Source organism: Fukomys damarensis, unplaced genomic scaffold (genome assembly GCF_012274545.1).
Source record: "Fukomys damarensis isolate Sample0158 unplaced genomic scaffold, DMR_v1.0_HiC HiC_scaffold_14, whole genome shotgun sequence".
Taxonomy (NCBI): Eukaryota; Metazoa; Chordata; class Mammalia; order Rodentia; family Bathyergidae; genus Fukomys; species Fukomys damarensis.
In genome coordinates this window covers 67,891,853-67,905,267 of record NW_022900926.1, presented here as the reverse complement: position 1 = coordinate 67,905,267, position 13,415 = coordinate 67,891,853, and the positions used below count along the sequence as shown (strand labels likewise).

At 35.5% G+C, this 13,415-nt stretch overlaps 1 protein-coding gene across 4 annotated transcripts in view; it reads left to right on the top strand.

Annotated features, from left to right (window-relative positions):
• The window catches only part of Tinag (tubulointerstitial nephritis antigen), a 96,600-nt gene that overhangs the window by 64,541 nt on the left and 18,644 nt on the right, over positions 1-13,415 (top strand). For 3 of the 4 annotated variants that reach the window (XM_010628940.3, XM_010628939.2, XM_010628941.1), the window contains exon 10: positions 4,436-4,481. The exons of the other annotated variant lie outside the window; for it this stretch is intronic. In XM_010628940.3, the coding sequence (XP_010627242.1) occupies positions 4,436-4,481 (46 nt within the window). The remainder of the gene's footprint in view (positions 1-4,435; positions 4,482-13,415) is intronic. 4 annotated transcript variants of the gene reach the window in all.

Here is a 13,415-nt window from a genome sequence, read left to right as displayed (position 1 = left end):
TGTCATTTCTATTCATCCCCACCGCAGTGGTACTTCATCGACAGGCTCCAAAATATCTATTTACAGTCAACTGTTGGATAGCCACCATCCCTAAGTGGGGCTACATTTGTGAAAGAGTGGAAGCTCTTCCATTCATATCCGGCATGCCCTTATTTATTTATTTATTTATTATTTATTGATAGAAGTACAACATTCCTTTTTTGTTCTGTGTACCCCACCTGGAGCCTGCCCCACATGAGCACCAGTGTTCTTTCTGAGTTAATCTGGATCATAGAGTCATCAACATTGTGACTGCCATGCTTGGTGGCCACTGTGCTGTTTACAACCAGAGTCATACTGCAACTCTAACTTCATTTCTGCTACTCCTATGGCTGTGCCATGCAGGACTGAGGCTGTGCTTAGGACAGAGGGGGGTTTTCAGGGCTCTCCTGTGACTTTGCACTTGCATATTGCTTCTCAAGTTCTGTGCACCTGTTTCAACCCGCTGCCATATCTCTGTTGCCTAGGATGGCTTTTGCTATTCTAGGTCTCTTCTGATTCCAAATGAATTTTTGGATTATTTTTTCTAGTTCTGTGAAATATAGTGTTGGAATTTCAATTGGCATTGCATTGAATCTGTATAGCAGTTATGGTAGTATGGCCATTTTCACTATATTGATTCTTCCTACCCAGGAGCAGGGGATATCTTTCTTTTTCTTAGATCCTAATGAGATAATTGACAATGTGAAAAAGGAAGAAAAGGGCTAAAGGTGTAGGGGAAGTGGGAAGGGTAGGAGAAAGGTAATAAGGGAAAGAAAAAATAGGAGAAAATGGAAATAAAATATTTGCAAAGGGAGAGGAGAGGAGGGGGAGAAGGGAGGGCAGGGACAAGGGGAAAAAATGAGAAGCAAGAGCTGTCATGTAAAGGTACAAGATCCCAATGATGAATGTAACTGTACTGTGTACCTAAAATGTACCAATAAACTCAATAAGGAAAAAAAGTCAGCCAGGACCTTCCAAGGTTGGGAATCTACTATACAACGAGGGTTTGGAAACAATCCCTACTGAGTAAGTTTCTAAACCGCCTGATAAATTATTTGTAAATGGCCTTTAAAATGAAGAGGTATACGTAAAGGGAAGTAAAGTGTAAATAGTTGTGTTTACAGCAAATATGAATTTAATAAAAATTGTCATGTCAGAGCAATCAGAGGACACTTGTGAAATAACACACATATTCCTAGTATTTTCAGCTGTTAGCATAATGGTAACCCTAAGTTCAATAACATGGTTCAGGAAAAATGCATCTATTAGGAAAAAATATCTTTGCAAGTCAAGAAGAGATTATTTTTTCCAATGAAAAAACCTTGTTTGAATGAAGGTTTTAACCGCACGGAATCCCTGAGAGAGGAATGGAAATCAGCTGGGACAAGTGCTTCTCCGTCCAGTCCCATGGATGCTCACTGTCCACCTCAGAAGCTGTGTAAAGATGGTCAAAAAGAGAACAGGCATTAGAGCGCTGGAGCGCCAATGTGAAATTGTGCGATGAATGAATGGGTCTTGCTTGTTGGTTGAGTCTCGAGTGAAAGAGGTGAACTGAATAGCTTCGGTAGTGATGCAACATTTTTTCTAGTATTTTCTTTCCACTTCAATTTTGTGTAAAGGTTAATGGACTTCACTTAAAATTTTCTTCCAGAATCATCTCAGTCTTAAGTGGCCTTACTTTCCTTTCCCTCTCATACTTCTGGTTGATGACTTTAATTAATTGCTTTTTTTAAATCCATTTGGAGAAGATTTACAATAGGCTGAATACTGGCATTCTCCCTGCAATTGAAAATGACTGGTGTTTTAAATAAGCATGTTAAAGTTATAATGAAAAAGCTTCTTAAAAAGAAATTTCCAAAACTCCAAAAAGTTGGGAGGTTTGTAACATAAGAATTATTGCTGTTTTTTATGTCATTAAAATATTGCTTTGATAATCCAATAAAAATACACGAACACAGTGAAAAATATCAGCAAGTGAGCAACAGTAAAAGTCCTAATTCATATTTTTAAAGAATCTTCAAACTAAGGAAATTTATTTCACTCTTTAGTGTATTTAATAAGCACTTTGTCACAGGTGATTCCCATTCCTATCTCAGCGATTCCGTGCGGTTAAAACCTTCATTCAAACAAGGTTTTTCATTGGAAAAAATAATCTCTTCCTGATTTGCAAAGACATTTTTTCCTAATAGATGCGTTTTTCCTGAACCATGTTATTGAACATAGGGTTACCATTATGCTAACAGCTGAAAATACTAGAAAAGTTATGCATATACATCATAAAATGCCTCTTACTTTTATGAGGAAACTTAGTTTCCTCAGCGTTATCTCTGGCTGCGCACTGGTAATGGAATTCAGAGGTGATGTTACTAGTAAAATCCAATCCCAGTGTAGTTCTTCATCCGCCCAAAGCTGTCTCACTATTTCTGACTGTCTGTACAGTGTCTCAAAGAGCTTGTTAATAAATGCAGTGCTCATTTCATGGTACTTTCTTTCTTGTTTTTTTTTTTTTTTTAGTGCTTTGTCCTTCCTGCCCCACTCAATGCCACTTCTCCAGCCAGTCTTTACTTTTTGAGACAGTGTCTCACCAAGTCATTGAGTTGCCTGCACTGGATTTGAACTTGTAGCCTCCTTCTCAGCCTCCCAAGTGCTGGGGCGATAGGTGTGTGCCTCCGCACACTTCTTGACTGAGAGCTTATTCTTAGAATCCTTCAGAGTAGCTTAGACGGGGCAACCTACAACTTCGCACTCTAACTGTTGATCTCAGATAGGGGGTCTATGTCCAGCTTGTATAATCTCATGAGCGTTAAATGTCTTTGAATTAATCTTGCATTTTATGTAAACAGGTAACATAATGGTGAGTCAGACCACCTAAAATATAAGTATGTAAGACATTCTGAAATTTCTATGACAGCCGTTATAAATGAAAAAAAAAAGTGATTGGAGATTTCAAGAGTGAGCTACTACTCTAAAGCAGGGAATGGAATGGCCTTTGCCCATTAAGGGGCTTTTACAATTGGTAAATTTCATAAATGGTGATGACCTTTCTTGTTTCAAAAGATGCAAATGCAATTATAAAACTACAAATTATTTTTGAAAATTGAACCAATCTTAACTTATATACTAAACTGCACAGAATGTTCAGAACACTGTACTGTGTTTGAGAGCAGACAACAAAAACACGGGAATCGGTGAAGTGACCCCTCCCCACAGCACGACTCAGGAGTGAGAGAAGGTAAAGTTGTTCTTCAGAGGTTTCCTGTTCGCCACATAACTTTTTGTCCCTCACCATCAGGACACAGGCTCCAAGTGCAGTATGAATATTCAGATAACAGGACCACAAACTTGCCACTTTTAGCCAACACCTTTCTTCTATAATACTGTTATTCCATTCTGTACCCCGTTAAAACAGCCTTCTGCAAACTGAAATGTTGGAAAATATTTTAGCAACAAATTTAAATCTCTATTAGGAGTGTTTGAACTACAATGGCATGGCTTATATAAAGGAGCTGTAATGGTGGGACTTGGGGTAATCAAGAGAGGCGGATGGGGAGACATGTAGCAGGTTGAATCATATTCTCACAGCCCAGCAAATTACATGAAAATGGTACCCAATGTGATTTCACCCCTCAAAAGTGTTGTTCAGCTAGAGCTGTATATTTACACTTTTAAGTAGCGATATGTTCATGAGTGTCATCAATTGTCCTATCTTTACATTCTTTTTTTGCAAAAGGAGTATAAGGGAAAGCAGTATGTTAGGAAGAACATGAGATTTGGATACCTAGCTGAATTATTTTCTACTGTTTGATCTGACACAGTGTCTATTATTTCAATAAATATATGAGAACTGGATTTAATTAACAGAAAAAAGAAAACATTATAGGTTCAGGTTTTTATGGAACATTCTATGCTATACTAAAAATAAATCAGTACTGAGAATATGATTCCATTTCTATACATACATGTTTGCACAGAAATTAGACATATTGATACTTCATAAAATAATACATATATGTGAATTTTATGTAAAATCCCTCATCTATAACAATTATATATATTTCCATTATAATTTTTATCATTTGTCTTGGAAATGTTTAGCTTATTTCCTCCATAATAAAGTTTTAGAGGGCTGAATATAAAGAGATGTTTCTTTAAGCACTTTAAAACTTTTATATTGTGGACCTCTGTCTTTGAGTTTGATTTCAAACTATTTAGATATAAATAAGTTTGTTCTGTGCACATGAATAAGGTTATGGTGCCAAATAAAACTACAAGCACACTTCTTATGGCAATGAAGACACTTTCACTATAAAAGAGGTTGAAGCAGAAGAAAAACTAAAAAGACATAGCAATGACAACTACATGTTCTCACAATGCTAGCCACACATTGGAACTATAATGTTCTCCTTATTTGTAGGTGGGGTACACTGAGAGGAGCAAAAGGAAGAAAAGAAAAATTTTGGGTATGTAATTCCTTCCGAGTGACTGGAGGTGCAGAATTGTCTTCCCCTCGGATGACTGCTTTGTTTTATTTCGTCACATTTTTAGTCACTATATTATTCTTACCACCAGTGTTTTCTCCAACACAAAAGTCAGTATAAATATTTGTGCTATAGTAATAATTCTATTCATGTCATTATATTTCAAATCATAGAAGAATAGTTCTTTTTCAAATTGAGTATCAGCAGAAAAACTTTTTGTTCCATTATTACTTCTATCAAGAGACCACCTTCTATATACATATATGCCAACCCGCTGTTTGCCTTTGTTAGTTTATATACAGCAATTATATGTCTATATGTATATTACTTGAGATATTCAGTTAATTATAGTGAATGTCATCACTTGTCCTATCTTTACATTCTTTTTTTTGCAAAAGTAGTATAAAGTCTAAATGACAATATTTGCAATAGAATACAAATAAACATGTTATATTAGTGCAGTGTGCATTATAACTTGTAAAACCATAGGTATTATGATTCATACTCATCAGAATGATTTGGTAGATTTTTTTCCATAGGGAAGTTTCAAACATCAATCTTCCAAATATATTTGGTTGATATGTGAAAGTATTACACTTTTAAGTAGAAGAATTTGTCTTTACATTTGAAGTAAGATTTAAGAATATTTTTCTCATGAAAACACAACTTTCAGTAGATAACAATTAACTTTAGTTTCCAATATTTAAAAAATTCTAGAAGAGGATATGTTATTTGAACACCTATAATTAATTTTCCATGTGGGATTTTTCTTGTGTGAATATGAAGAATATTTAGTGTCAGCAATGTAACATTTAGAAACTAAAGTTACTCGAATAATGTATTTAACAACAGTTCTTAGGACATGGTACTAGAGAGCAATTTTACATATTTTGTAATTTGCTTATGCTTCACCTGATCATTTTCAACACAGAGCTCCTTGTGTGGTGTGGTACGCACATATACATGTGACATGCAAGGGTTCCTATTCACATACTCTTGTGTAGTCACTAAATACCCACACACAATCCTTTTAAGTTATTTCTGTTGAACTTATCAATTCTGAACGTACTACTTAGCAAAATATTTTTAAAGTAAACATTATTTCATAGGGCATGGGCAGGTTTTCTTTTTATCTTAGGGTGAATTATTGATTGAATGTAGCTACCAGGAGTACAAAAAGTAGACTGACATTTATATTTTATTAAGTCACATATTTTAGTTGGTTTCTTTCTCCATGAAAAAAAAGATGCATACTCCTCTTGGGTTAAGATTGTATGTGCCTATTTACCGGAGTATCCAAGGGCACAGTATAGGTGGATATACAGTCGGAATATAAACAATGTTCATAAAATTAGTGGATAAATAACTTCATGTATTCAGAAAAACTAAACTCATTAAACTAGCTTTTATTTAATATAAAACTTAGGGCTGGGGATTTAGCTCAGTGGTTCCGCCGCCTGCCTCTCAAACACAAAGTCCCAAGTTTGTTCCCCGGTGCAAAAAAAAAAAAAAAAAAAGAAAAAGAAAGAAAGAATATAAAACTCAGTGGTCATTTCATTACAATATACAATCTTTAAGTACTATGATGTAAATGTTTTATAAAGAATTGTGAAGTGCCTGAAATGTTATCCTACACACTTGTACATACACACACACTTGCATGCACACACACACACACACACACACTCACAGCAAATGGGTCAGAAGCAAAGGATACTTCATTGATACCCACTGCAGAGGAACAGCTGTGGCATTACAGCATGGGTCCCCCACACCTTCCTCTTGCTGGTGGTGTGATTAGACCAATGGAGATTTTCTACACGGGGGCAGTGTATGTATATGCCATGGCTGAGAAGCAGAGAATAGTGAGTTTTCTCCAGTTACATACACAAGAAAGAGGATACATTTCTCATTCCTCCTTTCCCAAAGTGAAAGAGAAAACTTTCACCCCACTAAGATGAGATGGAAAGGATTCTGTATTTTCAACGCTAGCTCTTAGAAAGAGAAACTTTTCTTTCCAATGTTTAAACTCCAGGTAATGTCTCCAGATATGGGGTTTTCTTCCTTTTGGTGGGCAAGTACTGAGGGATATAATGTTCTAGTACTTCTGCACACTCAGGGCTTAATTTAGGGGCTTGTCTTCCTCTAATTCTTAGCCTCTTTTTGGAAGATAAGTTTAATTGTTTCTTCAAATCAGCATAGTTAACTAGACAAACGGCTTATGGATTTAATTCCCATGCTATATGAAGAGTAGATATTTTTAGAAGTGAAAACAGACATTCCTAAACTTTATACTGTGCACTGTTTTATTTGTGAAGAGCACTGAGAAACACAGGTAAGTTTTGTTTTCCCACAGTTACATGGACATATTCTAGACATATGCTTTTTATATAAAACAAATAATTGAATGGGTTCTATTGGTGGGTAGACTAATACAGAACAGAAAGCCATACATTTCACTAAATACATAGAAACTAACAACACAATTTCCCAAATTTGTGTTTAAAAAAAAAAACAGAGAGCTGAATCTGGAGATTTTCTAACCTAGGAGCATTTGGTACATCGGAGAATTGAGTGTGTAAAATGCAGAGAGAAACCCCAGGAAAAAAAGAATCCAAATGGATTGGAACACAGAGGAACACAAACCCTACAGCTTTCTCTTTCCATGGGATGTACTCTGAGTGCTGGGAAGAGTGGAGCTAGGAGAGAGGGACAGAAAGAGAAATCTTCTGTAGCACTGCAGGGCCTGGGAAGAGTTCTACCTGAACAGAGCTGGGAACACACACGTACTTGGAAAAGCCCTTGAAATATCTGAAACCAGGTGTGGATTGAATTTAACAACAGCTTCTCTCTGGCCCTTGCTTAGCTCACTTCCTGACTGATTGAGGTGATCAGTTCTGCATCATATCTCTAAAAGAAAGGGGTACCCCTTATTTGTGAAAAAAAAGTCCAATACCAGTCCCTATAATTATTCTAAAAACACCTAGGTTACAGTTAAAAGTTATGAGACAATGGGAGAAGTAAAGTGTGACCAATGATCAAGAGAAAAAGCTATTAATAAAATTAATAGGTACCACTTTAGCTGTAAGCTTTAAAAAACTGATTGTAAACTAGATTATGGAACACAAGAATAAAAAGTTGCAAAATTTCAACAGAGAATTTCATTCTATAGGAAAAAAAAATTAAAATGAATTCTTGACTGTGAGTGCCAGGTTTTACTGTGTGTGCTAGATAGTAGAGAGAATTTATGGTCCTAAATAAAATTCACCAAAATAAACTCATATCATAACACATAAAAGAAAGTGTAATGGAACAAACTGCAAAATTAATACAGAACAATGTGAAGAGACAGGTAGGACACAGTGGAATGCCTGAACATACATGTATTTCTAGGCCTAGCAAGGTCTGGTGGGGGGAAGAGAGAGGGGGAAAGGGAGAGAGTGAGAGAGAGAGAATATGAACGAGACTGAAACAGAATTATCATCCAAACCATTAATGTCCCAAGTTTCCAAAAATTAAAATATATCAGTCCAGGAAGCTCAATAAATTACAAGCATGAGACAATGAGAAAACCAGCAAGGAATTTCATGCTGAAATAGAGGAATGTATATGATAAAAAGAAATAATTTTAAACAGCCAGATTTAAAAATGATGCATCATCCATTAAAAAAAAAGACCCCTGAAGACTGATAATAGGCATTGCTACATAAAAATAGAAGGCAACAACAAAATAACAGTGTTGTAGTGCTCAATAAAATAATTAATAATATAATGTAATAATATCTAAAGCATTAAAAAACTTAATAGAGCCAGGGATTTAGCTCAGTGGTTCCACCTTGTGCCTCACAAGCCCAAGGACCTGAGTTCCATCCCAGGTACAAAACAAAACAAAAAAACAAACCAACAAACTAAAAACCCCAAAAACTTAATTGAAAAAGTGAGTATTGGGAAAGAAGTTCACATCTGTTTTTAAAAAGATATCATATGTACTTATTTGATAAGCTGAAAAACTCTAATCCAGTGATGAGAATGATACACTTGTGTACTTAGGATTCTATAGCAGGTAATAGTTTTAATTAAAATGAAAGCAAAAGTAAGACATTTTTAGGCAAATAAGTAGCCAAATAAATTCAAAGTATTAAAATTATACCTCAAAACTTTTATTTAGCTAAAATATTAAGAAACAAATAAAATGAAAAAGTTCAAATTTGTTTTTTAAAAAAGATTGAAAATATTGATTCAATAAGCTGAAATACTCAAATCTAAGAAAGAGATAATGAAAGAAACAATAATGATGTGTACATAATAACAAAGAAAGAAGTCACAATATGGCAATGAAATCAGCAAAATAGTATTGAGTTTTTGAAAAGATTAAACTCCTAGGGCTGGTCGTAGTGGCGCACACCTGTAATCCCAGCACTCAGGAGGCTGAGGCAGGAGGATTGCTGTGAGTTCAAGACTGGCCTGGGCTACATAGTGAGTTCCAAGTCAGTTTCAACTACATAGTGAGACCCTGTCTCAAAAAACCAACCCCCTCAAAAAGATTAAATTCCTAGGAAGACAAAAAGAAACAGAAAAATCACATTACCACAAGAGATGAAGAAGAGGACAGTCATACATGTAATAAATATTAAATAGGTAATAAGAGGACATGATAAAAAGGTTATGCCAATATATTTGAAAATTAGGTAAAATTGATAAATTTCTTGAAAGAGGATTTTCACCTAAAATGTACCAATGAACTCAATTAAAAAAAAAAAACCCTTGCACAAGATAAAGATAAACAGTTAAATGTTTGAAAAGACTTAACTCTTTCACAGAAACTCAGGCCCAAAGTCTTCACTAGGAAATTATCCTGACTATTTAGACAGAAATAACAATATTATATCAGATTCTTTTGGGTTGCAGGAAATAAGGAAGAATTCTCAACTGATTTTATGAGCCATCATCATCTCATTGCCAAACTCTGGCAATGACACTGACAAAGAAAAAAGAGAATTACAGACCAGGATCTCTTATGAACACAAAATTCTAATGGAAATGTTGCAATTGAAGAATATATACCATTGTTTATTACAAAATGCCAAATGCCCTTCTTTTATTATTGAAATATAAAGCAAGTAAGTTCACTGCTATTGCTTCCATCAGCATTTCAGAGGTAGATCCACCTACCACAATAAAGCAAGGAAAAGAAGTCAAAGAACGTTTGGTAAAAAAATACAACTCACATTATTAACAAGTGGCATTATTTTGAAAATAGAAAATGCAAAAGAAATCTAAAATCAAACTAACAGAAATTAAAAAAGAACATTTTCTTGGGCCTGGGACATAGCTCAGTGGCACTGTGCCTGCCTGGCAAGTGCAGGGTCCCAAGTTAGAACCCTGGTACCAAAAACAAATAACAACAACAACAAAACACATTTTCTTAAAACTTTAATTTTAGGTGAATATGCAAAATTTAATTATATTCTATAAAGTGGCAAGAAACAAATGAAAATGAAAATAATAGTAAGCACTGTTTAAGGGGATGTGACTACTTAAAAGATTATGAAATATTTCATCAAAGAAAGTTGTATGAGTCATTCAAAATGTATGAATATACCAAAATGTCATATTGCATCCTTTAAATATATACAATTCTGTTTGTCAATTTTATCACGATAAAGTCAAAGAAACTCAATCTTTTAAGAGAGAAGAAAGATGTGCAAGAATTTCAGATGTGAAAACTTAAAGAATTAGGCTGGATTAAAGAAGAAATGTACCATATCTATCGAATCTCCGTGATGACATGTTGATTGTCCCCAGTTTGACCTGTAAATTCAATGAAGCCTTAACTTAAGCCCCATTGTACCTTAGACCACCTCAAGGAAGATGAATAGATTTGGAAGATTTAGACTTTCAGAAGCTGGGGATTTGGCTCAGTGGTTCTACTGCCTGCCTCACAAGCACAAGGACCTGAGTTCGATCCCTGGTTAAAAAAAAAAAAATAGGTTTTCAGTTTTTAAGACTTCATGTAAAGCTACACTAAGATGACATTTTATTTACACATGAATAGAGAAAACATGCTGATATAATAAATTCAACAATGCACATATAGAAATGTAGGGCCAGGGATTTAGGTCAGTGGTTCCACAGCCTGCCTTGCAAGCGCACAGGAACCTGAGTTCGATCCCTGGTACAAAAAGAAAGAAAGAAATGTAATATAATTTCTTTGACAACAAACACTCCTGCATTTCTATTGAAAATGCAAGGCTTTTTAGTAAACAGTGCAAGAATTGTTGACAAGTGAGTCTGAGAGTCCCTGAGGCTGAAAAAAGGAACCGATCTCACCTTTTTATAGAGTAAGTCTGTAGGTTTGCTGACTCCTATAATTACAAACAGTATTTTTAGAACGCGTCAGTAAGAGGCAAGAGACAGGTTTATCAGACAGAGTAGGGTGTGCACGAGAGTGAAGTGTGGGCACTCAGAGAAAAATGAGACTCATTACAGTTTGGAGATGGGAACATTTACACCTCTCTTGAAGGAGTGGAAAAGCTTGGGAAAAGGTGCTGCCACCCAAGGAGGGGTATTCGTGCATTGTACAGATATGAATGTTTTAAAAATAGGTAATTTGAACATTTACTGGGTTTGGTCAACCTGCTTCTTTATCTTGGGATTGGATTCCTGTTCCTTATTTTTTTTCAATTAGATCAACTTAATGACTTTCAATATTCCTAAAAAATTCGAGTGTGATGGCTATAATAAGGAAGGTGTAGAAATGTAGCCAAAGGAATGCTGATATGTACTGCCTTAGGTAATCTTGGCTGGTTCTTGGAAATTGCAATCTTTTCTAAAACAATAATTTTTTAGTTACTGTTTCCTTGTCTCCTCTTTTAACCATCTTTTATTTTCTCCCATCCCACCTCATTTCCATGTGAGACTTTTATTCCTTATTCTTAACGGGGTGCAGAAGATATGATGGTCCATCGTTGAGTAACTGCTTTAAACTGAGGAAACTTGTTTATCTTGCCTAACCAAAGACTGAAAGGAAGGAAAGCCCATCCCCCACCCCCCGTCGGCTGATTTAAAGGCAATATAGTAATATTGTTTTATTGTTCATTGAGTCATCAGTTTTTGATAGACTGAGAAGAGGACACGGGCATAAAGACATTAGGTACAACAACAATGGAATATGCAAAGAATGTGAAGTCACTCTATCATAGTCAGGGAAATGAGACTTTTATTTTACCAGGTTGTTCCAGAGAACCAGGATGCTAACCAGTCGTCTAAGGGTATGTCAGATTCTGATATTTGTAGCGTGTTTCCGCTACTTTCTCCTTGCCGAAACAAAATGCCCAATACCCATCAGTTAGAGAGTTTCATTTTGGGTCATAGTTTGCGGAGGCTTAAGTGCACAGTTGATTGGCACCAAGGTGAGTGGCATGAGAGGAATGGCAGAGAAGAAATAGTCTATGGCATAGCAGGCAGGAGGGAGCAGTGAATTTCCCTTTCTCTTTTTTAGTCTCTTTGGACTACATGGCTATTGGTTAGTGCCACTCACCCCAGGTTGGGTCTTCTATCTTTGGTAAATCTGTCCAGCCTCACCCAGAATGATGCAAATCCAATCAAGGGACTAATGCAGTTATTGTGCTTATGATCCTGTATTGCACAACCATGCTCCAGTTACTCCCAAAAGTCTCATCTATGAGCACATGAGGGGTCGGGGACATATCAGATATAAACCACAACACACATTTGTCAGGGATATATACACAACATTCTGTTTTGTTAACGGCACAGTTTCCATCTTATCACGATATATATATTTAAGTAACATTTCTTGGGGTGAGACCTAGTAATAGCCTGAGGAAAAACTGGTGAAACCACCTATCAGTGCAAAAACTGAAGCAAATTGATGTACAGTCACAGAGGAGAGTTTTATCCTATAGGTTTTCAGACCCAGTAGGTTTCCACTATGAGGAACATGTGTTTTAAAATATAGTATTTTGCCAGACATGGTGGCGCATACCTGTAATCCCAGCACTTGGGAATTTGAGGCAGGAGGATTGCTATGAGTTCGAGACTAGCCTGGGTAAAAAAAAAAGGAATTTAAAAAATAGTATTTTAATGTTAGAAATTTAACTCTTAACCAAAGCAATCTTAAACCTTTTTATGTATTAATAATTTATTAAAATATTTAATAAGTAAAATATATTATCTTTCTATGTCTTAAGCCTTATATTTAACAACTTATGGCTTAGATGTTACCAACATTTGTAAACATTAATCTTATTTACATTTACTTTTTATTTATCTTAACTATTATTTTAGATGACCCAGGAGAGCCAAAGCATGGCATAGTTACCATTCTTAGTATATGCCATTCTTATCTTTAACAAACAAAAACTCTTGGAAGTTAACACACACACACACACACACACACACACACACACAAACATTGAACATTGCAACTATAAAACCAATTTTGTTTTGGTCACTAGTGAGTCCAGGCATCTTTGCTAGCCACACCAAAATCAATTTGTTTCTGTCCAAAATTTGAATACTTGTTTCTGGCACATAGCTCTTCCGGACAACTTTTATTAACAGATCAGGAAAACAGGAAAAGGACTTATACACCAAAGCTCAGTTTTACTAAAAAATAAAAAATAAAATAAAATTGCCTGAATCATCTTTATACTTAGGGACCTGTAACACATACAGGGAACTAACAGAGGATTTGAAAAGTCTAGAGATATCACTTAGTCACAGCAGACTACAGATCATACATTTTAGATATAGAGCCAAAATTATCCTAAAAATAAGTTGGCATTAACAAGCAATCTCAAGAGATCCCAGAAAGAAATGCCTCTAGACAGGTTCAGTGAGCATCCCTAGGTCCCAGGAAGGTCATTGCACATAGCTGGGAAGAGATGGTGT